Raw genomic sequence first — 26,188 nt, 5'->3', positions numbered from 1 at the left:
TCTAACGGAAGCTATAGATCTTAAAAGTAATAAAGTGTTTTTTAAGAAATACAAATCAGGAAAGCAAAGTTTTTTTTCTGACAACACTTACAACTTTTTTATTAAGACACTGCCAATAAAACTAAGTTATAGCCTCCTTTAAGAATCTTTAACGTTCTTTACAGAAGCACATTTGATAATGTGTACTTTTAAATTTAAATTCTTAAAACATAAAAACCCCGAATGGTAACCCCCAACTTTTGAAGCAGGGTATCGGGGGCTTAGGCTAAACGGTACTTTTTTAAAGCACCCTAAAAAAGAACAAGGTCCGCGAAGAGTAGCGGATAAAAAATGCCTTCGAAGGCTGCGCATGCGTGGAGCTTAAATGCTTTTGGCATACGTCAAGTGCCAGGCCTTTCTGTCTCTTTCGCTCTTGCGACCGATTATTCCCGTTTCAGGTTCTCTGTCTCTGTCTGCGTCCCTGTTCCTGTCCCTGTCTTTGTCTTTTTTCCTGTCCAAAGTCGCATCCGTGTCTGGAACTTGGGCCCGTGAGCCGAAGTGACGTCTCGTTTTCGATGTTGCCCCGGCAAGAAAATGTCATTCGTTGCGCCCGTTGCACGCATTCCTGCAACCATCCGCAACCTCCCCATGCAAGTCCTTGCACTGAGAAAATGTTCACGAGATATTGAAGTTTATAAAATAACCTTTTAAAGGAAACAAATAATAAATAAAAATTGGAATTTGATTTTCATAGCATATCTTAACTGCATTAAAAAATAAACTCATCTCTTAAAAGAGATAGCTTTTTTATAATCCTTTTTCTCGATTTTCCAATACATTATTGATCTCGAAAAATTCCCCGAAGTGCACATATCCTCATGCGTTTGGCGTTTCGCATTTTTCTTTCCGTTGTCTCCGCTTTTTTTCGCCGCTTCAATTAGAAATTCATGATTCGTGGCGATTCTTTCATGCCCGTAACGGGCTGATGAGGCAACTCTGCTGTTTATTTTCACTGCATTAGGGTTGCCGGGTCGCCGGGAGAGCGGTGCAGGAAATGGCACCTCAGCCTGGATGTGGGATATATTGGGTATTTGCTTTTTGGGAGTGGCTCAATTGAAATTTATACCAGTGAACCTCATTATAAAGTTTAATTTCCCCTGTCCGTTAGTTGGACGTTAGCTTTATTCTTAAACGGCAATTGGAATCATTCCCTGAAGCATTTACCATTAAAAGTAACATATCAAAATAGGTGCATCCCAAAGATATATATTTCTGGTTAAGTTACAAACGGAAACAATGAAGCAGTTAGCCTGACAAATTGTTTTTAATTAACATACCGACTCCGGCTGTCTTCACACATTATTAACTTTATTATCGTTGGCATTTTGCATTCGAAATTAAGTCATTATGATGACGACAAGTCCTCCGACACTCATTACATAATGCTGATAATTTCATTAAATCCGCAATCGCTTAATTCCACATCGCCAATAAAAACGAGGCGCAGACGAACGCACTTGATTTTCTCATATAGTGCTGATGAAGTGGAAATGAAAAAGCCAGGCTAATTTCTCGTTTTATTTTATTGCTTGCAACTGTTGATTAACTTTTCGTTGGCAGATCGAGAAGAGAAGAGAAGATTAGATGTGGGCATCGTGGAATGTAAGTTCTTACATTGTAATATCGAAGGGTTTTATTTTATGACTAAGTCGCAGAAAGCACTCATTCCCAAGAAAATGTAAAGAATTAAGAAATCGAAGCGGTGACACAAAATCTTTACTAATACAAATAAAACTACAAGTTCCCAGAAACTCTTTTATATTTTATAGATCTTTATTATCCTGCTTTAAATGCTTTAACATGTTGGGTATTTCTTCGTAATTTTCACATAGCTTGACACTTTTTCTTTCCTTTTAGTTTAAATTCTAGTTAGAGAATCGCCCCCTGCGAAGGACGAGAAAGTTGTTTAAAACAGGACCAGAAGCCGGCAAAAGTCCCCTCATGGAAGAGCGGCAATAAAAAGCCATTGAAGTCAACTCTAGTGCAAAAGTCAATGAAACTTTTATTACCAACATGCCACACACATACCCCACTTAGCATTCGGATTAAGGGGGCGGTTAGTTAACCCCGGGAATGAGGCGCCACAAAGAAGTGCAACAAACGACTTTTGTTCCCGGCAAAAGCTGCGTAAGGAAAAACATGGCTCAATGCATTACACATAGTTCTACCCCTCTAAAATTTCAAACAATTCCCCAACCAGAAATGTCAATTCCAAACGTTTTGCAATTAACCCTAGAGAAGTGGCCTACATAATTACATAGCTTAGTTTTCCCCCTTTTTAGGGATCACTATAGGTATATTGAAAATGTTGAGGAATTAAGGGCGAACCCTTTAAGAGGAATTTAAATTAAAATGTATCAATTTAATTGAATTAATACTTAAAAGTTATATCAACTTTATCTTAAACTCACCAGAAATTATTAGGTTGTCTCCCGTTGTTTTGCATTACTTAACTTTGTGCTCTTTAAACTTTTCGGACTCCAAATGGCACTCGAAATATATAATTAAATTGCGTAATTAGGCCGCCGGCTTCGACTGCAAATCGAACTGCGATTTAAACTCGAGGGAGTGCTGTTGTTTTTCCTTTTATCTATATATTTATTTTATTTTATTTTTTGTCTTCACTGCGGGTGCATTTGCAGGCTACTAGTTTACTGACAGATGACAGTTTTTGATGTCGTTTTACTCATGTTGCTGTCGATCTCATTGAATGCCCACTGGTGTCTTTTGGTTTCCTTGCATTTTTATAGTTTTTTTTACTAAGACACATTTTTTTGCAACTTTTAAAATGAGTCTTAAGTACGAATTTGGCTTGATTGGCATTACATTGAAATGGTAAGAGACATTTTTTAGTGGCACATTAATATTTTCGGAATTTCGGTTGAACGGTTTTTTGTTTTTACTTTTTGTTTGTATTTTTTGTTTTGTATTTTGTTTGCTTTTTGCATTTGTTTAATTTTATTATCATTTGTGTGGTTGTTTAATAATTACACGAGCTTTATTCTTGTGCATTAATCTAAGTATTTTTGTTATAGTTTTTAGCGTTGTAAATTTGAATTTTAAACATGTTTCAATTTTTTGGTGGCATTTTAGGGTTATAATCACACTTATAGGGTTTTTATTGTTAATGATTTATTTTTAAAGTATTTGTCCTAATACAACTAACTCCAAAAATATTTTTTAATAAATGCCCTATTTAAAAAATGTTATATATGAATTTTAATAATTTGGATTTAATGTGTTATTTGCGTAAAATGTATATAATATTAAATGCATATCCTATCTTTTATTTTAATTTTGGAAATTTTTGTTAGTCAATGTATCACATTTTACATATCAAATTTTTAAAAAGGGACTTAAGAAGCATTGATATTCGTACTTTTTGTTTTGTTCTCCTCTATTTAATTGTTGTTGCAAAATCCTAAAAGAGAAGTGAAAAATTGATTATTGGTAGATTATTGCACATTTCTTTTAGCGTTCTCCCCCCACCTCTCTGCCCCCAAGCAATATTTATCCTTTGCCCCCTAACGTCGATCAACTCAACATGGGGGGACCATTAGAGTGGACCGCGAAACACTTAAAGGCCACTTAAGCCATGGACATCCCGCCCCTCCAGCGCCACTGCCACCATCTCCATTACCTCCTGCTCTTAACTTATCAACATGGCCATTTTTTTACCCACCCTCCACCTTCAGACGGACATATTCCTCGGGTTTTGAAAAGTTCTAGGTCGAAATTTTAGTTGGCAAAGGAACCCGCCATAAAAAACATAGAGCCAGAAAGCAAAGTTTTTCAAACGGGCCAAGAGAAGGAAGAGCAGCTTAAGATGAAATAAAAAGCGGCAGAAAATAACGATGTTGAAATCACTTTACTTGCAAAATGCAATAATATGTACAACTTCCCCACCTTTACTCCACTACAGACTATAAAGGTACACTTGAAGAATAGTTTGAAGTTTTCGGATTTTGCATTTAAATATTTCAGGTGGAAGTAATACCCAAAGTGTTATTTAACTATAAGATTTAAAATTTATGAGCTTGCACTGGGTAAAAACCCGATCATTTATAATTAATAATAATTTTAGGGACATTTGGATGTATTGGGTTTATCAGTTTCTTTGGGTGCAGGTTCTTGCCACTCCCACTCCACTCCGCCATCAGTGCAACATTAGTAACGTTTACAGGCTTTTGTTGCGCCTCCCCCTCAAACTTTAAGCTTAAAACTGGAGATGAGAGCGTGTTGAGAATTCGGACGTGTCACGATAAAATATGTATTTATTGACAACAACTAAGTGAAACAAATTATGTTAAATTTTATGTTAAAAAATGAAGCTAACAAATCAGCCAAAAATATAATTTAGTTATATTTTATATTAATTATTTTCGTGCATGATAACATATTGTAAAATAAGTTTTGCCACGCGCTCATCTCCGATGAAAACCCCATTCTCCCGCCTGCTGGAGCTAGTTCTTCTGCTTTTTCTGGCTGTTGGTATGAAAAAAGCCAAAGGGCATATGTACAAGATATGCAAAATAGGAGAAAGGGAGATGGCAGATGCGGGAATGAGGGGTGGGGAAGGGGGAGGGGGTGGCGGAGAAAGAGGGAGAGAGCGTGGAGAAGAGCAAATTGAAAGCCAAAGCGGATTGCCATTACTTAGAAGCGCGTTTCAAGCTTCATTGAGCGCTCTGGAAAAGCGTGGGAGGAAAAATGGGCGGAAGAGGGTGGCAAATGGGGGTGGAGAGTGGGTGATGCCATTGCAGTTGTAATAAGCAATTCTTGCAACTAAAAGCCGACAGGCAATAAGTCTGGAAAGAAGAAAAAACCACCAGCCATATTTAACAGTCAGACTCTGAAAAGTGTTTAAAGTCATTTTGAAATTACATTTAGAAAGAATTTATGGGTAGATTATGGTTCCTTAAGAATACAAACAATTCCTTAAGAATCAAATAGTATTTCCACTCAATGTGGTTACTAAGTGACTAAAAAAAACAACGTACATATATGTGTAATCTGTTTTTGGAAATTGTTTTAATTTTGTGTTATCTTTCTCTTGTATTTACCAACTGACTCGTACCCCTGGTAAACTAGCCCCCTAACTGAAACCCCTTAACCATTACTTGTCAACCAACTTTGTGTTGTGCAAAAAGTCAAATGCGCTTATAACACTACACAATACAAAAGCCGCAGTTTGAGTTCGAGCTGCTGGTGCCGCAAATTTGAGTTTCAGTGCTGAGAACACTCGACTTCAAAAGCTAAATGAGTCATATATATATATATATTATATACATATATTATACATATATAGAAAATAAAAAGTATTTAAGTAGCCATTAATGTTTGCATTATTTATTTGAATGTGTATTTCAGAAAATCAATATTTAAATATATTATTTTTTATGAGAGTTGATAAATAACTTCAACATTAATTTATTTAGCACAAATATTTGAATAGAAATGTAGGACTCTCAAATATATAATAATGGTATTCTACATCTCCTAGCTTCTTTATATAAATATTTGAATGCTTTATAAAACCGCTCTCCTTTCAAAATCTGAAAATGCTTTCCAAAAACGCCAGCCAATCGGCCAACTCTGGCCAACAGTCGCTGTTGGCCACCATGGACGTGGCAGGCGAAGGGTGGTTGGTCGGGAGCTGGAGGGGGTCAGGGGGTTAGAGTGCGCCTGGCAGTGACAGCGATGGCGACAGTTGCACTGTAGACTGAGCTTACGACTGCCGGGCGACTAATTGGTTTACTTATGGCCTTTATTTTTTGCAGTTGCAGTTGTTGGACCCGAAATGCCAGCAACACTTTTTAAGCCATAATTGCGGGGGGCAGGGGGCTGCGCGGCGGTTTTGGGGGACTCCCCCGCATTTCCTGCGACTCAATTTGCCAGTGGAACGAACCAAAAAAAAAAAAAAAAACGAGAAAAAGAAACAGAAATTACGAACCACACACGAGTTAACAATCAATTAGGGTCCGAGTTTCCTGTGCTTTTTTGTTCCCATGTTAACCCGTTAACTTGCGCGAGGCGGGGGGCGTCAAAGGGTTAAGAGGGCGGTCAAAGTAAAGTGGGCGGGGCAACGTCTGGGCTTATGTTTGCATTCGCCTTTAACCGTTAACTAGTCGCCTTCTGCCTTTAACGAAACTTCTTGCCAGCCAACAACGGCAGGTGATTACTTATTTAAAAACTCCATTAGAACGCGTCTAATTTCCAAGGAACGTTAGGGGGTTAAAGCTCGGAATTAGTTGCCAGTCATAAATACAGTTTTAAAAAACAAATGTACACTTAACTACAATTTATTACTTTAAAGTAATCAATATATTCCATTTATTTAATACAATTTTTCCCCTTCTGTTTCATCTCTTTTTAAAGCTTTCCCACTAGCTGCCTTATATTCTCGTCGCTTACTGTCCTTCCCATGGCTAACTCATTTCTCATTTTCCCATTAACTTGGGCAAATACTATGTCATCATCAAACAAGCCAAGAACGAAGGAGAAGCAGCTGGGAAGCTGGATGGTTTAAACTTAATTTACTTGAATTTTTTCCTATAAAGATTTTTGGCCTTACCAATTTTTTTTGTTGAGTGGTAGGGATTAGCAATTAGCTTAAAAAGGCTATTGCTTTGCATTTTGATTAAGTTGTAATTATGGATAAATTGCAGATAATTATGCACTCTTTATAAAAATAATTGTTTTTTGCTAAATTGATTTTTAGATACCAAATAATTAACTCTTTGACAATTAAATTTGTTTTTAGTATGTGGACCACAAATATTTGTAAAACTTTTTTAAAATTGCCAATATTGGTAATAATTTTAAGCGAAACGAAGCGAAGCAGTAAAAAACGAGTCAATAAAAGCCAGAAAAAATCAATTAAGCCTGCAAACACTAAATTGATATTTGATATTATTTTTCCCCTTCCTTTGTGGACTATCTTATAAATCGCCGTTGCCATTCTGATGCGTTCGGCTTCGTATTTTATATGCTGCTCTCCGGGCTCAGAATTTTCTATTTGGCGATTTGGATGGAGGGGGATTTTGGGGGGGGGAGGGCAAACAGCTTTAGACACTTTAACACATTCCTCTGGGAATGAATACTCTCTGGAAGAAGCCACTAGCGCACACACAGCCAGACATTTTAGTGGGCCTTCAGCATCGACATCGAAAAGTCTCGGACTTCGACTTGGACGTGGATAAAAAAGTACACCGCAAAAGTTGAATACAGAATTAAATACATATTATTTTGACAAAAAATAATAAATTAAAACAGGGCACAAAAAATGGATACAGAATTAAACATAAAATAAATTTTAAAACGTTAAGTAAATGGTTATGTAAACTATTAAGGGCTTTTTGGTTTATATTAGTTTGTGACGAAAAGATCATAGAAACTATTTCTCTTGTTTAACCAAGGATTAATGTTGATTTAATTTTTTTTATTTTTTGCATTAACTTTTTCGCAGTGCCCAAAAGCCAAGAGAAACATTTAGACGACTTTCCAAGACCGGTTCTTTTGGCTCTATGAACTCGCCTTCGTCCGCTTCGTACTAACTAGAACTTGTAGCCAAAATAAAAGGCAAACATAAAGCAGCAGCAGCAGCAGCAGCAAGGCAACAAACAAAAAAAGAGGACCAGGGAAATGGTCAGCAAGTTGGCCAGTAGCACTTGGCCAACGGCCCTGTCCTTCTGCACCTTTCCGTTGGACGGATTTATTTTAGTTAATAAGCGAGGGCTTCTCAAATTGCTTGCATTTTTCGGTTGCTTAAAAGGGTTGGAAAAGTAAAAAAAAATAATGGTTTTAAATTAAAAGTTTTTTGTTTTGAGCTAGTATTAAAGGTTATTTGTTATATCCCAACTCTAAGTATAGTTATTATCTTTATTATAGTTTTTTATAACAGAGACTTTTATTTTTTATTTCTTAGTTTTGATTTGACTGTTTTCTTCCCAAAAAATTTTCACCACCCGCTGTTGGAACTGTCAAAACATTTTGACAGCATTTGGTATTCGACGCCTTTTTTGCTTGATTTTTAGTTTGTTTTCCTTTTTTTCAATATTGGTGCGTGGCGGTCGTGTCCTTTGATGATCGATCTATTTTTAAAAGCAATCAGGTAGCCAGGAAATCAGAGGACTTGTCACTCTTGACTTGTTGCCTTGTTGGCCAACTAATTAGATTCCTTTTGATTTTGTGGCTAATTGAAAGGTAAACTGTGCGCTTCAACTCCTGTCAGTTTTAAACAGTATCAAGAAACTGTAGCAGAGAAAATCTTTAGACAACAGCTTGTTATATTACATATTTAACTGCTCTTTATCTTCTTGTTTTTATGAAAGCTTTAGCATAAATTATTTTACTCCAGAATAAAATATTAGGTTTGTTGAGCTCTTTCTTAAACAATAACGAAATGGCATCTGCGTCTGGATTTATCTCGAACAAAAGCTGCAAGTTCGTCATCTTAATTAAAATGGATCCTAATGGCCAAGGATTAAACAAAAGATTTAGCTGACGGCGACGCGCCAACATTTTGAGCCAATTGCTTGCAAGACAAAAGAGTCAAGTTATTGTTGTTAATATAAAAATAGTGAGTGCACACAAAAGAGTGAGGATGATGAATCCTTAAAAATAAGACTCCCACCCAAAAATTACTACCTCTGACATTTACTTTATAAAAATTAAAAAAATTAAACCAACAAAATTAAAGTAAATTCAAAACATTAAAGATTGGTTTTGATGATAATTCTGGTTTTGCTCCCCTTAATTTTTTTTGTGTAAGTGTTTTTTTTAGAATGGTGCTAATTTTTTGGCGGCTTTTCCATTTTGCGGTTTTCGCAGGTGGCAGCTGCCACGTGACCGCAAAATGTCCTGCGGCATTTTGTACCCTTTGTAATTTATTAACATTCACTTACGTTTTCAGCGACGATCGGTTGACAACGGCAAAGTATATTCAATTAACTCGAAACTAGTTTGGCACATAAACAAAAATCGCAACAAAAAAATTTAAGAAAATATAGTTTACACACATTCACGCACACTCAAAATTAAAATATAATATTTCAATTTACTTCTTTTCTTTCTGTTGACGTTTTTTTCTGATCGAGGCTTAAACCGACGCTCTTTCGAGGATTGAAGCTCTCTTCGAAGAGCGCATGCGAGGACAAGGATTAGAGGAGAGGAGACGTCCTCGCGCGAACAGAACCAAAATCCAACTGCGGCCGAATCCCACGGACGCAGCGACGTCACCACGACGACAACGGCGGCAGAGCCGCCAATGCAGTTTACTCGCTACAGGCGCGGTCAAAATAATAATGACGAAGTAGTAAATTAGGTAAATTTTGAAAAATGTTGCTTACGTGGAAAAATTCTGTTACTTTTTTAAAGACTATAAATCGATTAATTTATAAAACATGTAAAGCGTAAGCTTCCACAAATTTGTCCAATGCTGTGCGCTTTAGTGTGTGCGAGAACGGAGTGCTGAAGGAAATGAGTAAAAACTGCCAGCTGAAATAGCAGCAAAAGCAGCCGCAACAACAAGAAGTTAGTGCAGTAGAGTTGTAGTTGAAGTTGGAGCTTGAATTGGAGTTTGGAGTTCCAATCAGACGAAAAGCAACTAGCGACGCGCGCGCTCTTCTCCGCTCTCTCTTTCATTATCTCTCTCTCATTTACTCTCTCCTTAACATTACGTATACGCCAAATAACGTAAAACTTAAACCGGCATTTTTTAGGCTCACGTTTCGGTTTTGCAAAGGTGGGATCTAAACGGGGTGGAGGACAAGGCAGAAATGGCTAAAAAAAACAGGTGCGGATTGACGAAGTGTCTTTTAAAAGAATCTTTTAAGTGCTAAGCCCAAATAAATAGGCTACAAAATTTTATTAAAAGAATAAACACTGAAGGCAATTATTTTTTTTTAAAGGTTACAATAAAATCAAGTGTGCATTTTGAGGGAAACGGTAAGACTTGTGTAAATCATATGTTAACCAACCTTTAAACGTTATTCTCTGCAAGCTGAATACGCTCCTGTAACTTAAACATGTTCGAGCGTACAGCAGCCACTGCAACAACAGCAACCCCATCGCCGCAGGAGAGAGGAAAGTGCATCGGTGTGTGTGTGTGTAGGTGGGTGAGCGTTACTGTGTGAGTGAGCTGCAGCTGGCAGCAAGCTTCCTACTTTATTACTGGTTTTCAACTGAATAAGATATGTGGAGCGCTTGATTTACTCTCAACAAGGATTCGCAAGGGTTTTGGAAGAGTAGAGAGAGCGACTTTCTTCGCCAGCTGTTTCGACGAGTTCCTCCTGATGGCTTTTTTTTGCCGCGCATTCGCCGGCTGGGATCTCTTAAGCTCTCTCCCTGCTTCTGCCTATTTCTTTTCTCTTTCTCGGCCCCTCTTTCAGCAGCTGTTGCTCCTTTAAGCGCCAGCGTGCCTGAATGCACGGAAAATAATTGTGTGAAGTAAAAATATTTTTTACTCATTTTTTGTTTAACCAAATCAAGATCAAAATCAAAATACAAAAATTATTCAACAAATTATTATCAAGTCTTTTGGATAATTTGTATGTTGCCTAGTTTAAATAAAACCCGTTAAGAAGTATGTAATATAAAAACTTCTTTCAGTGTGTCAACGGATTGCAGTGTGTGCTGTGTCTTGTACTTTATTGCAATTTCTTATTAATAAGCGCCTTTTATGTGGAGCCGGGCGTTAGTGCCGTCCCAGGGGCGACATTAACGTTAATAATAATAAAATGTGTAATTGCATACAAGGAAGAAGAGGAGTTGGCCAAGAACAAGAAGAAGAGGAAGAAGTGCAGTGCAGCTTCTTCTAACCAGTTTCACAGACGTCGCAAGGCCCCATCTTTTTTCCCCCGACTCTTTTGGCCAGAGGTGTAAATCATTTTCTAATCGCAGCCAGCAGATCACATGCACACGCATCAACGAGCCAACACACGAACGCAGATACTCTGGTCACACACAGACACTTTCGGCTCACACAAATAGCCACTCACACTCACACAGCCACAATGTTGGACACTCGAGTGGACTTGACTTTTGTTTTTGGCACTGCATTTACTTTATGTTTACGTTGTGGGGGTAAAAGTTTCCAGCTTTTTGGTTTCCAGCATGAAGACAATATTGTTGCTCTCGAGTGGGTGGAAAAGGGTGGTAATGGAGGTGGCAAGGGGGTTTGGCTGAACTGCAGCCAAAAGTCGAATGCAATCAAAGCTCGAGCGGAAACAGAAGCTCTTGCCAGGCTATCGTCGTCACCAGAGATGCAAAAGTGGTTTAAATATAGTGGTTAAATCAAAGCAATCTTAAAAAAAAGGTTGACCTTTGCACCAACAAATATTTTATTAAGAAAGACTTACGTAAAACTTTCAATAAATGTTATCATCGCAATTTGGCAAGTTTTAATTGTTCTAATTAGTATATTTTTGTATTTAACGGATTTAAAATTATATAATAGTATAGTATGGTATAATAGCTATAAAAATAATTCTTACAACCCCGTACGGTTTTCCTCTAAAAACCATAAACTTTATTGCAAAGATTTGTGAGCACTGCGCCCGAACGATTTCGTTCAATAAATTAATTGAATGTTTTGTGGCTTGCAGTTGGCATTTCCTAATCGCAGTGGCTTGTAAAAATCCCTAAAATTATGGCAGGATATGTCTTTGTCCTGTATCTGGCTGGAAAAACTTTGGCGTCTGAATAACTTTGTTTGTTGTGTCTTAATATCTGCATTATCCTAGCAATCTTAATTAAGCTGGCTGTCAGAAAACGCCACTCCCACCGCCGTCTGCTCATTTGTTTGCCGACATGTTTCGTGGTGAGTTGGCATTTTTTTTTTAAAGCCAGTACACACTGTACAGAACTTCCGGTTCCGTTGCCTGTGGCACATTGCGTATCCGCGAGCCACATTTTAGCCATTGCCATTGTCCTCGCGTGTTTACTTTATATTAATTGTGTTTGTTTAATTTTAGAACAGATATTACCGAGGAGAACTATTGTAAGTTAGTTTTTACAGCGTAGCTCTTTAACTTTTTCTTTAAGGAATATTAATTTTTTTTTACATTTCCACTTTTCCAGAACGAATCTCCGTTGGAATAACACGCGGACTTCAAATTTTATAGCCAACACCCACTTTTTCCCTCAGCCACTTCTTAATTGTTTAATTAGTTTTTTAACAACTTGGCAATGGCCATCAAGTGAATCAAAGCGATTTCATTAGTTTTAGCACTTTTATGGGCCATTTTAGAAATGCAAATCGAAAATCAAGCACAAAGTGCTCTCAAACGGAATGCGGAAGAGAGTTTGTGTGTGCTCGCTTGTTTGTTCTTTTCCCCCTTTGCACCGTTTTCAAAAAGTAGGCGCAAAGGGGGAGGGCAAAGATTTGAAAATTTATTTTCCTTTTTTAAGAGTTGGCAAACAGCGTTCTCAACTCGCTTATTTCAATTAACTTTGCTAAATTTGTTTATGCATGCGATTGCACTGCCATAAACGACGTAGAAAAAACATTTATGCATAAAGCTTATTGTAAACAAATTCATTGTACAATATAAATGGGTTTTTTTAATATAAAACCATTTAATATTTTAGCACAATTGACTTTATTTTATTTTTAGGTTGTTCTTTATTTTTTTTCTGTGATTCCATGTGTGTGCGCTTATTTATTTGTGGGCGTGTGTGCATTGTCAACAAGCCCGTTAACAGTTAACAGGCACTAATTGTTTTTTGTTTTCTTTGGCTTACTCGCGCTGACTTCTTTTTATTTTTTTTCAGCGCTTTTTTTTTGCTTTATTTTTGTTTATTATTCCCTTTAAATTCCGCACTGGTTTTTAATCCTTGACGGCGGGGTCATAAAGCGATCGTTGCATCTTAATCCTGACCATGGACCCGCCTCCTTTTCACCACTGCAGTGGGGTAAAAAAATACAAACTATGCGGCGGTTTCATTCACAGAAATATGCAAATGGTGTGGGGAAATCGTGCAAATTGAATGCGAGGCTGGAAAAACACACACCCGGCCAAGCCCTCCCCCTTGGGAAAGCGGAAAAGCAGACATTGCTGCGTACTACGCGGCTTACAACTGCAATTACAACTACGGCCACCACCCACGCTCCACCTGTTGGCCTCTCGGAGTCTATCGTGCCTTCTCCCTCTACTTTCACTCCCTCTCTTTCCATCCCGTATCAGTGCTGTAATCATAGCTACTTAAGTATTTTATTTATAATTTTCCAGCGATTTTTAAATACTTATTCTTAAGTGTGCCCTAACCCTTCTCGCTTTGGTTTCTATTGCTCATTAAACTTTATAAATTATATATCAATTATATTATAAGTTCCTGTATAAATATATTATATATTATAATACTAATATTTTAAGTGGCATGCAAGCAAGTTAATTGTTTTAAACAAACACTTCGTAAAAGCAAAAGTTATCTACGGAAATAATCTTAAACTTATTAAAAGTACCCCCCAACCCTTTTTACCATCCATTACACACTTGAACCCTAAGGCAAATTAAGAACGTTTTTAGCCATTTAAAGGGCTTTCTCCGTTCTCCGACAACTTTCGGTAGTCAATAGTGAGCAACACTACAGGGAATTAACAATGAGCCAGCAACGATGTTAACTGAAAAATGCTTTTCGCCTTTGCTGAGCTGTGGCTGAATGCCGGGGATTTGGATGTGGGTACGGGAATGGGTTTTGGGTATGGGCTTGGGTTCGGGTTCGGGTTCGGGTTTCGGGTGGCTGGGAGCCACAGATGCAGATGGATCCTGAAGATGGGCGGTTTTGGGGTGGGTGGTTCGGTGGGTTCGGTGGTTAGTCGGTGCAGTGAACCCGCCGCGCCGCTAAGTATGCAGCACAGGACTAAAGTTTAATTGGGAGCGAAATCCATCAAAACATTCCAGCGGCAGTCGAAAGTATTTCACGAGCGGTTATTTCTTTATTGCTGGTGCCCATACATGTTGGTGATACAATATATATATTGGAAAAAAAAATAGAGCTACAAGTTATGTGTATTCACTTTCCGCAGCGGCTGGTGCAAGAAAAGCTGATTTCTTCCTTTAAGGTTTATGTTCTTCTCCTTTTTTTTGGGTTTTTTTTTATTATATATATATCCTTTTATTCTTCTTTAATTTTAGGGCATATATTGCGAGTGATCGTAAGCTGTCCAAGAATTTTTTGAAATGTATCCATGGTCGCTCAAACCCTTTGGTTTTTTATAGAAGTTCTTTGTGTGGATTGAATAGTCCTGGAAAGAAATGTTGTTTAACCACTGTTATCCAGCAATGATAAAATCAAACCTTTTCCTGCTTTCTATGATGGATATGTATGGGATTCTGTTTTACGTTTTCCGGCGCAGGATTCACCTTGAGAACCCCCGAAGTGGGTATATTACTTGGTCTCGAATGAGAACGCCAACCCAATTTTAAATCTATTTGCGGCGGTGGTTCCCGTCGGATTCGCTCTTCGATTTCATAAAGCTCTTGCTAAAATATTATTTATATTAAAAGCAAACACACTTGTACAAAATCTGCAATGACAAACCCGATTTTTATAGACCATGCAGCAGGCTCGCAATGTGAAATAATAGATGATCTCCACGCCGGAAAGCAGGGAGAAGCCAAGAAAAAGACTGGCAATTCCGCCGAAGGACACCAGCAGATCAACCCATCCGAAAAGGACCTCACGTTTGTAGCGGATAATCGGCCAGGTGAGGAACTCCACCAACACACCGGTGCTCTCTGGTCGATCGGATCTGAAAGTTGGCAGGATATTTACTATTCGTTTAATATTCGTTTAAATCAACTCACACTTTGATGAGTTTGTCGATGTTGAAGACGGTTTTCGAGCAGCTGAGTTCGCACTGCAGGCAATCCTTGATGTTTGTGATGTTTGCCTTGAACTCATCGAGGCAATCGAAGTCCTTGACCGAACACATAGGCACATTAGCTGCAGGCATCGGAGATAATTAAAGTGTAAAATGTACAATATATATATAATATATAATATATATAATATACAATATAGAATATACTTGTACCTATGGGCTTGTAGAAGGGCGGATTGCATTTGCAGAGCTTGATGGCCTTGTTCATGCGGCACTGCTTCATGCAGGAGGAGAAGGTGTACGCATCCGGGAAGTAGCTGAGCTTCACCTCGTCGCTGAAGATGCACTTCCTCTGGCCAATGGACAACTGGCGGGCGTCGTCCGTGGTGTAGGTGTTCTTCTTCGAGATCCTCACCTCCACCAGCTGGGTCTCCGCCCAGTCAACTTGTGCATTGAAGTCCGAGCCAAAGTATTCCTCATTTGAAAAGATGAAGATCTGCGGAAGGTATTGTAAACATACTCGTAGATGATAATACAATGAATTAAGGCATTGATATTTACCTTAGAAGTGCTGTTGGGCACAAAGAAAAGTGCCCACTTCTTGTCGGTTTCGTAGAGATCATGAGGTGGTCCCGTCTTGACGCTTTATAAATGTATACCATTATACCATATTTGAATATGTTCTCTATTAAAATCAGATCAAAACTTACTCCTCTGTTGGCGTGGACTGGAAACGGCTGTTGAAGGCGTAGCAAAATCCGTGTTCCGTGTAAATGGGCTGGAAGTGATCGCAGCAGGTTATATCCTCATCGCGATACTTGCAGGACACGAAGGTGTTCTCGCAGCTGATGTGTCCTTCGAAGGCCCATTGCCGAATGGTGTTCGCATCGAGTCGGTCCTGTGGGATCGACTGGGACAGGATCTTCGCATCTCGAATGCTGTCGAAGCTCAAAGAGGTTAAAAGTCTCAGGAAAGGTGAATACATTTGAGCCTGAGCTTCGTCCGAGTTTCTAGTTAGTTATAATAATGGTTACAATTAAATAAGGAATACTATATATCTATGCACTTGAAACTTTCGAAGGACTTACGCAAGTGTCTCGAAAACCGCCTTGTAGGACTTGTCGTGATCGAAGGCCGCCTCCGGACAGACGACGGTGGTTGGGAAGACCACGTTCTGATTGTGGAAGTCCGTGTCCAGGCCCGTGATGGTCGGATTGGTCTGGAACTTCTCCCAAAGGCTCATTATAATCACCAGAGCGGTTACCGCTCCAATCGACGTGAAACAGAACCACATGAACTTTTCACCAATCGGCCGACCCGTTTCCGCAATGTAACGAACTCCGTGGAGCGTCGAGTTCTGGAAGAACTCCTTCGTCTGGTAGATAAGACTCCGCCGGAAGATGACCAACGTTTCGAGGCCGCGTTGCCTTCTCGTCTCCGGATGGCGTTTCTCTTGCGGCATTTTCGTTTCAGGAACATCGCTCGCCACCGCGGCTCGAAAATCCAAATTAAAATCGGTGCCCTGGCATCCGATCCAAAGTCAACAAATCGACTAAAACTGGACATTACCCAAATAGGTACACCCGAAAACCCAATCGATGCGTGGGTCATTAGTGGACCTTCGTGCGTTTCCATTTGCAGGTCCTAAAAGCCTTTCATTGTTATGGAAATGCCGCTTGCATGACTCTGATTGTAACTCGAATTGGGGCAGTTAACTTGGCCAATCTAGATCGCAATACCCTCAACTTTGGCTTTTACAAACAAATAATACTTTCCAGGATAAAAAAAACTATACTAAAAGAGGTGTGTTAAATAGGCAAGTTTTAGTAGGTAACCTTAGAATGAAACGTAGAATGAAATACACAATTTGAAATTTCTAATTAACAAAGATATAAATAATATTATATGTGTGTAACTTTAAGAGTTTGGTTCGACTTCTATTTGTTTAGTTTTTTTTTTTAGAGTATCTATTAAACCAAGTTTCATAACGTGTGTAGCCTTCTCAAACAAAATGTAATGAAGGTGACTAAATTTAGGGCAGAGTTTTTGGGAAATTTTCTGAATGCAGCTGCCTTGGATGGATGGATGGATGGATGGTTGGATGGATTGATGGCTGGATAAATGGCTGCTTAATTGGTCGAGGCTGTCTGAACAGCTTCCGGCGCCGCCTTGCATTCCAAAAAAAATCGCATATCCCTATGTTGGAATGGCCACTCCACTCGACGCCACTCCAACTTCACTCCAAGGATCGGAGGAACTTCACAAGTTTTGTGTGAACTTCTGACACGGCCCAGCCGAGTCTCTCTTTGTTCGCTCTTTCGCCCTCTCTGTCTCTCTCTCTCTCTCTCTCTCTCTCTCTCTCTCTCTTTTCCCTTATTTTATTTCATTTGATTTTATTTCAGTTTTTTGCTGTTTTGTTTTTTGTTTTTTATTTATCGTTAAGTGTTCTCAAGTTTCACAACGAGTCCAGAAATGGGTTTTGGATTTTCGGGGTTCTGGGACTTTACTTTGGGTCTTGCCTGTTGTGGCTGTTGTGAACAAAAGAACTGCTGGAACGAGTTGACCCTGATGGCGGTGGTCAGATAATCGGGGCCACTGGCGCCAGTCGTTGGATGGAATCCCTTTTACCCCGCTTTTTGCTCCGCCTAAGCCCCACAAACTCTGGACATTGCATAAATTAAATGAGTTATTATCGTGTTTTAAGGCTAAGAAATATAGCATAGAAGTATCTTTATATAAAGTTTAATTTGCCAGTACTTTCTAGATGATTTTTAACTTTTTTTTTATAGAGAACGAAGTATTCATCTTGGGTCAAGGGAAATCCTAAATAAATCCCACATAAATTATTCAGTTAAAAGGATGCACCTGTGCTGAGTGAGAATACTAGAAGGTATCTATAGGATACTAGGCTGGCAATCGCGACCTACTTCTGGGCCAAAAGCGAAACCCCCCGAAATGCCCCGTGAATCCCGCACTACCAAATCCCGCCCCATTGCCTCTCAATTTGTTTCGCTTTTCGTATTTCGTATTTCTCCCCTGGGTTCGGTTCGGTTCGGTTTCTTATCAGCGATCATTTGTCAAAGGCCTGCCATTGAAAAGTTGCCCGACCGCTGAGCGGCAACGGCAATTGCAACAAATTTGTTCGCCGCTCCTTGGGACCCGCTGCCCCGACCACATGCCACATGCCCCACGCCTCGGCACCCCCACCCTCGGCTGCTCCAGTTGACAAAAGAAGAGGAGCAGAAAGTGTAAGACCAAACCCCTTCGACTTCGAAGCCAAGTGACGACCCAAAGATACTCTCATTATGCTGCAAGTTTTTAGTTGGTTAATCATACGACGATTTAGTTAATGGATATGTTGTATATTATATTATTCTATTTTCTTTATAAACATACGCGTGTAAAATATGATACTTTTTAGTCTTTGTTTCAAACCATCAGCACTTGTAAATGTTGTTCAAAATGATCTGAACAGAATTTTCCAAATGACAATATCATCGCGCACCTGTTGTCAACGGTTGTGATCAAAAGTCGGATATACCCAGTGTAATCCAAGATCTTGGAACGCCAAGAACCGAGTGCTGCCATCGTCGGGAGCACTCTCATAAATAAGAAATTGAGAGTAAACGAGACCTGGAGGGGATCCCCTTAAGCAGGGCCAGAATCTATGGGCATACTGGATTCGATAAGCATTTTGTTGCTTTCCCTTCTTTGACTTTATTTATATGTATTTTTCTTTTTTTTTTAGCTGGCGTTTTTTTCGTGGCCAAGTGGTTTCGGTTTCTCGTTTTGCATTGCATCGGGCACCAAAGATCGATCGATGGCGAAGAATGTTCTTTTGAGCCGCGATCTTACCCTGCGTCCGGGTGTCCACTTCACTGTCCGTCCTTTTATGTGATTAATGGTAATTGCTTTTATGGCTTTCTACGGCGCTGCTATGCCACAATTTGTTGCGGTAATTTCGCTTTTAGTCGCTGTCGCAGTTGCAGATAGCCCCACTCCAAAGTGAATTTGGAAAGTATTTAGAAAAGCACTCGGCTTCTACAGTAACTAAATAATAAGTCTTAAAAATATGTAGTTCGAAAATCCTCACTTAAACGTATTTGTGTTTCTGCAGAGTGAAACACTAGATTTTTATGAAAAATTCCAATAAAACCAAAAAACAAATTTAAATTTTGTATTAACTTAATATCATTTAATATCAAATAGAAATTTTCAAAAATGCCGTTTTCACAATTTTTCCATATCAAATTTAAATGCTGGTATCTGGCCAAAAATTATGTTTAAAATCATCAGAGTGATCATCACATTAAATTCTTCTTTTTTTTCTTCAACGAACGGGATTAAATTAGTAGCAAAAGTTTCGAGTTTTATTCCATTTTTTATCGTGATTTTCATAATTTCAAATATAAAAAAAAAATTACTAATTAACAAAGGGCATGTTTAAGGATTAAGTATGCTGGCGGACCCGCGCTCATCAGTCGCTGCTACCCTGATCGGTCTCCGGTCCGCTTCCGTTTTCGCTATTCGCACAGAGCGGCGAGTCCAGCTCGTTGTAGGCCTGTTGATCCCGATATTTGCTGAACAAGCCGCGCACCTTGTTCAGCGGTGTTTGGAACGTCTGGGCCGCCGCCGAAAGTGCCGCAAAACCCAATGAAGTACCGCCGCTGCTGCCGACGCCGCCAACGCTTCCGGCACTGCCGCTGCCGCTGCCGCCGCCGCCGCCTCCCGATTCTCCATTCACCACGTTGGTTGTCACTTGAATTCTGGCTGCCGACGGAGTGCGCGGCAAGCGCGGCGGCATCGGTGGCGTTGATGGGCCGGAGCCCCGCCTTCTGCCGACCACGGCATTCAGCTTGGGCGTGGCAAGGAGCCGCTTGGAATGATTGTTGTGGCTACCGCTGAAGTCGGAAAGCCAGAAATCCGATTTTTGCATCTTAACATTCTTCGGCGAGGGGAAGCTGTATAATTGGTGAAACAAAATATATAATTTAAATCAGTTCTAAAATCCGGTTGGGCTAGGCTTTCTCACAGATTCAGTTCAGCACTGGAGAAGCCCTCCATGGCAGTCTTCCAGGCGTGGACATGCGGGTACGTCTCCTTCTCCACGTCCACATCCAAAAGGGCATCCAGCACATCCCGATCGCGTTTCGTTGGCTCATTTCTACGGTTATCATAATGGTATAAACATTTAAAAAGGCATATAGGGATAAGGGTTCTATGTTTATATATATATCCCACCCAAATATAAACAACTCGTAGCGTGGCTCCACGCTGACGGACGTGCGTGGTGATAAACTTTCTGGCGGCGTACGGAATTGCTCCTCATCCTCGCTGCTGCTTCCATAAGTCGGCGAAACCTCAGAGCAATCAAACTAAAACGAAACCACAATTAGTATATTGATTAATTCATTGATAGTTCTATGCTAGCAATAAGACTTACGAAATTGGCTTCCTCGTCGCTCTCGTCGTCTTCATCATCGCTTTGCTGGCGATCGCGCCAGGAATTTGTAGATATCGGCGCCACAATGGCCACCTTTGGCGCTCCCAGGCTCAGCGAGACGTGCAGGGCATTGGATCCGGTGGATCCTTCGGCATCCTGCAGCTGATGTGCCACCGGTTGCGATATCAACTGGGCCTGGGCAACGGCGGCTGCCAACAGCGACTTGGTGCGCTTGCGCTGGCTCGTCTTGCGACTGAGATTCGCGTCCCACAGACAGGCGCAACTCTGCTCCGTTTCCCAGGCGGCGGAGCACAGCTCCTCGGTCTTCAGCGTGTCCGGCAAATGTACAGCGGTGGTTGGTGCCTGTTCCAGCATCACCAGCAGGCTGCCGCACACACAGCCCAAGTACTGCTCCTTGCCGCGCTCGTCGGCCAGCAGTTGGCGCAAAGTTCGGAGCATCTGCAGCAGTTGCAGGCGCATGGCGACGCTCACCTCCTGCGAGTGGGTCACATAGCTGGCCACCAAGTGGGCGATGCGCGAGTGCACCTTGCTAAAGTCCACGCCCATGAAGCGCACATCATCCTGCAAGGTAAAAAAAAATAATAATATAAAAGTAACTACATCGCATATCATATTTTTCAACTCACTTTAAAGCTGACAATCAGCGATTTCAGTCTCTTAAGCTCACAGAGCAGCGTATCGTTTATGGAAACCATGTTGCCGATTTTGTTGATCAGCGTCTTGGTAATTCGCTTGGCAAACACCTGCAGTGACTTCTCCACGCAAGTGTACGGGGTCATGACCCCGGCAGCATGACCAGTTGCTGTCGCCGCAGCAGCATTCCTTCCCTTTCGGAGCTGCTGCTGCTGTTGCTGCTGACCGCCAGCCATCAAATCCAAATACTGATGAAGATTGGAAAAGTTCCACACCGTTTCCAATTTATCCGCCTGCTGCTCGGCCCTCTCCAGTAGATAGGCCTCGAAACGGGCCAGGCCGTCGCTTGTGGAGATGTCCACGTTCGAGTCAATGAAGTCCCAGTACTCGCGCCATTCACATTGCTCCTGGCGCGCCAATTGACGGCCCACCACCTCCAGGCCCTTTTCGATGTCCGAGTTCTTGATGTGACGCTCCTGGAAGCTGTCGTTCAAGGACACATTCAGGCTGCGGCTCAGGCTCAGGTCAAACAGCACGGAGTTGTCGGCCAAGGAGGGCGAATCGATGATGTTGTTGTTCCGATAGGCCATAAATAAATCCGGTTTCATCTGGCGTATGGGTGTGGCGGGGAACTCCAAGTGAGGCTCCGTCTTCACATCGTTGTTGTTGCTCTCGCACTCATTACTGCCGTTCGGTTGGCCCGTCGTCGTTGTTGTCGACCGTTTCGGTGAACTGGTGGCCGGGCTAAAGAGCGCCCTGCGTCCGGAGTGAACCGGACTCGAGTTGCCGACGCTGCGGTTAAAGATCGACTTGCTAGGCGTCACCTTCATCGGCGAGCTAAATGGCGAGCTGCCCAACGGCGATGCATTGTTGCTGACTCGCGGCGGTGTCTTCCAGCGGCGGTAGAAGTTCATCGCCTTCTCACGCGACATGGGTCCAGCCACAGCGCTGATTTTTAAGTCCACACTAAGGCCCTCGCACTCGTCCGTCTTGTGTTGCAGACTCTGGAGAACGGGGATAGCAAATACAAGATCATAATCGGAAATTTCCTTGGACAAATGTTATAAACACAAACTGAGGAGCTTGAAATTCAGAAAGCTCTCTTGTTTTTGTTTATGCCTGATGACAGGCTGTCATCAACGTAAACAAAGACAAACACGTTCAGAGTTCAAAAAGTAATAATAAATAACATTTGAGATTTCCTGGCGGTTGTTTTAATTTCATATAAATGAACATTTTCTTACAAATAATTGCATGTCTACGTTCCGAATGTATTAAGAAATAAAAGAGTTGACTTAGATTTGTGAAGAATTTGTAGGGCTCTTTGTAAATATAGCATAAAGAAATAAACTACTCACCGGCGGATTGGTGGGCGTGAACGGTTGTCCCACTTGCGGAGGCAATGTATTCGAATTGGATCTCAGCACGGGCACAAAGAATGGATTGTTCAGCAGCAACTGCAGCTTCCTGATCGTCACATTGGAGGCCTGCGCATTGCGCAAGCAAATAATCTATAAAGGGTAAAAAAGATGCCATTTAGATACGGGACTTTCCTTGAACTCTAACCAAAACTCACTTCCCTTGGCTCCTTGCCCTCGTGATTCCGCAGAGACTTGCATTCCGGATGGGAAATGAGCAGCTCGACCATGTCGACATGCCCGTTCTTTGCGGCAAAATGAAGCGGCGTCTCGCCACGCGACTTGTCCGGCATATTCAGATAGTAATCCAACAAGCTTTCGTTGAGGGCGGCGCACATGTTGCTGCTGCCCTTCTTGCCAGCATACAGCTGTGTGAACTCGCGATCGGAAATTATTTTCAACAGCAACTGGGCAATCCGTGCCTTGTTCACTTGGGCGCAAATGTGCATGGCATTATAGCGACAGCCCTCCTTCAAACTGGTCGGTGTGTCGCCACTGCTGATCAAATACCTTGGATTCTTCCACACAATCCGCTTGACCTGATCGATGTGCCCACCTTCGATTTGGCGGCGAAACTCGGCCAGTTCCTGTTTGGTGGGCGCCTGGAAAGGCGGACGTTCTCCGGACATTTCCTGTTGCTGCTGTTGCTGTTGCTGATGCAACTGTTGGTGTTGGTGGTGGTGGTGCTGCTGCTGCTGGCGGCCATTGGCAATGATAACGCTGCTGTTGCTCGTCAAAGAAGTGGGCGAGCTGCTCAATAGCAAAGTAGACATCGAGGGACTGCTCCCCAGGGGAATGCTAAAGCCACCGCTCGTCGGTGACGAGGAATACGAATTGTCTGTGGAGCCCGGTGAGCTCTTATAACCACCGCCACTAACCGGAATGGGTTCTGTGCAAAAAAACAGAAAAGAAAAACAATTGTTTTATTTAAAACACTTGTTAGGCAATTATATATGTAGGGTAGGTATTCCCCATATACTCACTACTTTCGGGCTTCGCCTTGCCAAATCTCTTGAGCGCCTCGATGCTCTCGAATCCAAACTGAACGTAGCTCTCCGCCTGCTCCAGATTGGGAAACTCACGCAGGCGGGCCTCTTTGTATTGACGCAGGACGTCCAGTGCCTTGGATTTCTCCGTGAAGATCAGCCACAATGGCGAGTCCGCTGCTTCGACGTACCGTTGATGGTGACGACCACGACGATGTGTGGGCATCGAGAGGGATAAACCATTAATAAATGAGCTGGCTGGCTGGCTGGCTGGCTGACTGGCTGGCTGTTTGGTCACGCCATCGGTTTTCGCGAATAGCGAACGAGCGGCGAATGCCGAACGAGTCGAGGATTGTGTGGAGCAAAACAAAATCAAAACAAATACGAGGGGGCGTTCGGTGGACAATGGGTGGTGGGGTAAATGCGTGTGACGCAGCTGCTTGCTGGCACAACGCCGGCACAAAATTTTCCGAGGCCCTGCCTTATCAGAAGTATCATCGACTTTGGTCTCAGATTGTCAGAGATTTCAAAGATATGTATTTACAAATCATTGAATGAATTTTAGTACAACCTCTAAAAACAAATCAATTTATATTTCTACAACTATGTACGTAAAATCGTGTTGGATATTGAAGTGGTAATCCACATGTTTTTATTCTCAGTTACCACTAACAGAAACTATTATTTTTCGAATTTAATTGGCCCATGAAAAATGTTTAATTGTTTACTATTTTTCACAGCACTCTTAGGACTGGCAAGACACTTTTAATAAACCCATTTACAATTCACTTGTTGAATTTATAAAAAACAAAAGCAGATAATTTTAGATCGCAGCTGGGGCGTACACACATTTCATATACTATTCTCAACATTACCACTCGAAATTAGCGAGTATGCCATAATTAAATTTACTTTCAACTCTTCGCAATGTGCGAGCAAAACAAAAACAAAATAAGCAGCCACTGCCTGGGGGTGTATAGATCTAATCAAAGATCTGATAAAAGCATGTAGAACAGGAAGGTGTGGTCAAAAAGTTCAAATAGTGAGCCATAAAACATTTTTAATAAATCAATTTGACTTTCATCATTAGGTTTTATATGTTCTATGAGGTGAAAAGTGATTAAGTTTTAAATTAATTTCAAAATTGCACGGTATCCTACAAGTCGACTTGAATGGGTTCCCTATTTTCTTTCTTTTGCATTTTACGCTTTTGTTTTCTTTTTCTGGGCAACCGACCGTTGGCTTGGGCCAAGGGAAAATGACAAGGGACAGGGACAAAAACAGCGACAGACACAACCCACAAAAAACAGAAGCCGGCAAAGCTGGGGGTATATAAATATTGGATCCGGGGACACGCACACAAGTTTTTTTTTTTTTTGGGCTACTTGATTTTCAGCTCCCATTAAAAATAACACTTTAAAAAAGGGAGAATTGGGGGAATATTTTTATTCGCAATAGCCAAGAACGGGACAGTTGCATTTAATTAACCAGGTAATTGTGATTGTTCACCTTTGGTTTATAATTAAATCGAAAGACCGCTCCCTGACAAGGAAATCGACTGTGCAAGCGAGACAACTGCGGAAGCCCAGTTTTTGTTTTTTTCTTTCTGATTCTCGATTCTCAGAAGGCAATGGCGCGAGAAACAGTAAAATGCTAAAATATACATATATACATACGAGTTGGCAATACCCAGAAATTATCCAAAAAGTCTACACCGATCATGAATATTCCTGTCAAAGTTTCATCCCCTTTATAAATCACTGTTAAAAAATCTCTAGTCCCTCGTTGTACCTCCTCTTAAGTTATTAAATCAGGTAAAAACACCATTCTGGTAGGTTTGCTACTTCGCTTAATGACTCATTAAAACAGAGCAATAATTCGCATATGCCCCTCGACTCCAGGGTAGCACAACAGCAACAAGCGGCAAACAACGGGAACGCGACACATACACACACAAAAACACTGGACTCGACTCGACTATCGCTTCTTCTCGCTTCAACTTACATGGATAATCTGGATCCTCGTACTTGGCAGCATTGTTTTCGTTTGGGGACTCGGATTGCTGATATAATCCCGATCCGGGCGGAGATCCATTGGGAGGCGGTGGCTTTATGTTCACCGCGGCTATTGAACCGACGCATAGGGACGCGGATCCCTCAAAACAGCCAGCCTTGGAGGTCGGGATATAGACCCCAAAATAGGTCGACATCTCTGTGAAAAATGGCGGCTGCATTTGTGAAAAGCAAAAGGTTAAAATTAGTAATAACACGAAATCACCAAAAAACTTCTTGCCCGCGTTTGTTGTTGTTTTCGGCTGCACTCCACACACACTCGCACAAAGACGCAAAAAAAAAAACACAGAAACAGCACAAGACATAAACAAACCTTTCGCGAACTTGTGGTTATACAGAAAACATACAAAGCGGCGCAAAAACATGTTCAGTTGTTATTCTTACCTTTACAAAATGGAACACAAAACATAAAACATGCAATTTCCGACTCTTTTAAATAGAATGTGCACCAAACTGAACGAAATTAGAGGTGGGTTGTTTTTGAGTCTAGGGGTGGAAAACAAATATGGTTTTTGTTTTCAGGTATCGATTGCTCGCTCAACAGGGCTATCGATAGTGGAACCGAGCTAATGACGGTATTATAGTTAAATTTAATGCTTTAATATTGCACAATTTTTGAAAAGTGGTTTAGCGGTGAACATTATAACTCGTTACCGGATCATCAGAAACCAAAAAAATTTATATGCGTTTTAAAGAAAATACATTCTCGAGGTAATCAGGGAGAGTTTTTTTTATTTTATTTTATATTAATT

At 41.0% G+C, this 26,188-nt stretch overlaps 3 protein-coding genes across 3 annotated transcripts in view; all 3 read right to left on the bottom strand.

Annotated features, from left to right (window-relative positions):
• Window positions 1–3,280, bottom strand: part of LOC108097967 — a 97,403-nt gene extending 94,123 nt beyond the window's left edge. The window contains 1 exon segment of the mRNA XM_017200583.2: window positions 2,451–3,280. The gene's annotated coding sequence lies outside the window, so the exon portion shown is untranslated.
• A 10,713-nt stretch (window positions 3,281–13,993) lies between these two features.
• LOC108097911 (sodium channel protein Nach) lies at window positions 13,994–16,376 on the bottom strand. Its single transcript, XM_017200448.2, has 8 exons — window positions 15,952–16,376; window positions 15,574–15,873; window positions 15,425–15,506; window positions 15,077–15,359; window positions 14,847–14,985; window positions 14,581–14,791; window positions 14,337–14,522; window positions 13,994–14,284 (listed from the first exon to the last, which is right to left on the bottom strand). The coding sequence occupies exons 1-8, from the start codon at window positions 16,323–16,325 to the stop codon at window positions 14,171–14,173; spliced, it is 1,689 nt and encodes a 562-aa protein (XP_017055937.1). The 5' UTR covers window positions 16,326–16,376; the 3' UTR covers window positions 13,994–14,170.
• A 2,835-nt stretch (window positions 16,377–19,211) lies between these two features.
• LOC108098082 (ankyrin repeat and LEM domain-containing protein 2 homolog) lies at window positions 19,212–25,927 on the bottom strand. The gene is made up of 10 exons (XM_017200784.2): window positions 25,821–25,927; window positions 25,369–25,591; window positions 23,362–23,541; window positions 22,537–23,267; window positions 22,319–22,471; window positions 20,954–21,964; window positions 20,307–20,888; window positions 20,105–20,238; window positions 19,896–20,027; window positions 19,212–19,824 (listed from the first exon to the last, which is right to left on the bottom strand). Exons 2-10 carry the CDS (start codon window positions 25,571–25,573, stop codon window positions 19,341–19,343), a joined length of 3,612 nt encoding a protein of 1,203 aa, XP_017056273.1. The 5' UTR covers window positions 25,574–25,591; window positions 25,821–25,927; the 3' UTR covers window positions 19,212–19,340.
• Window positions 25,928–26,188: the final 261 nt, after the last annotated feature.

This window comes from Drosophila ficusphila, unplaced genomic scaffold (genome assembly GCF_018152265.1).
Source record: "Drosophila ficusphila isolate 14025-0441.05 unplaced genomic scaffold, ASM1815226v1 contig_197, whole genome shotgun sequence".
NCBI classification, from domain to species: domain Eukaryota; kingdom Metazoa; phylum Arthropoda; class Insecta; order Diptera; family Drosophilidae; genus Drosophila; species Drosophila ficusphila.
Note: the sequence above shows the minus strand (reverse complement) of the source record. Positions and strands in the feature narration are given on the sequence as shown.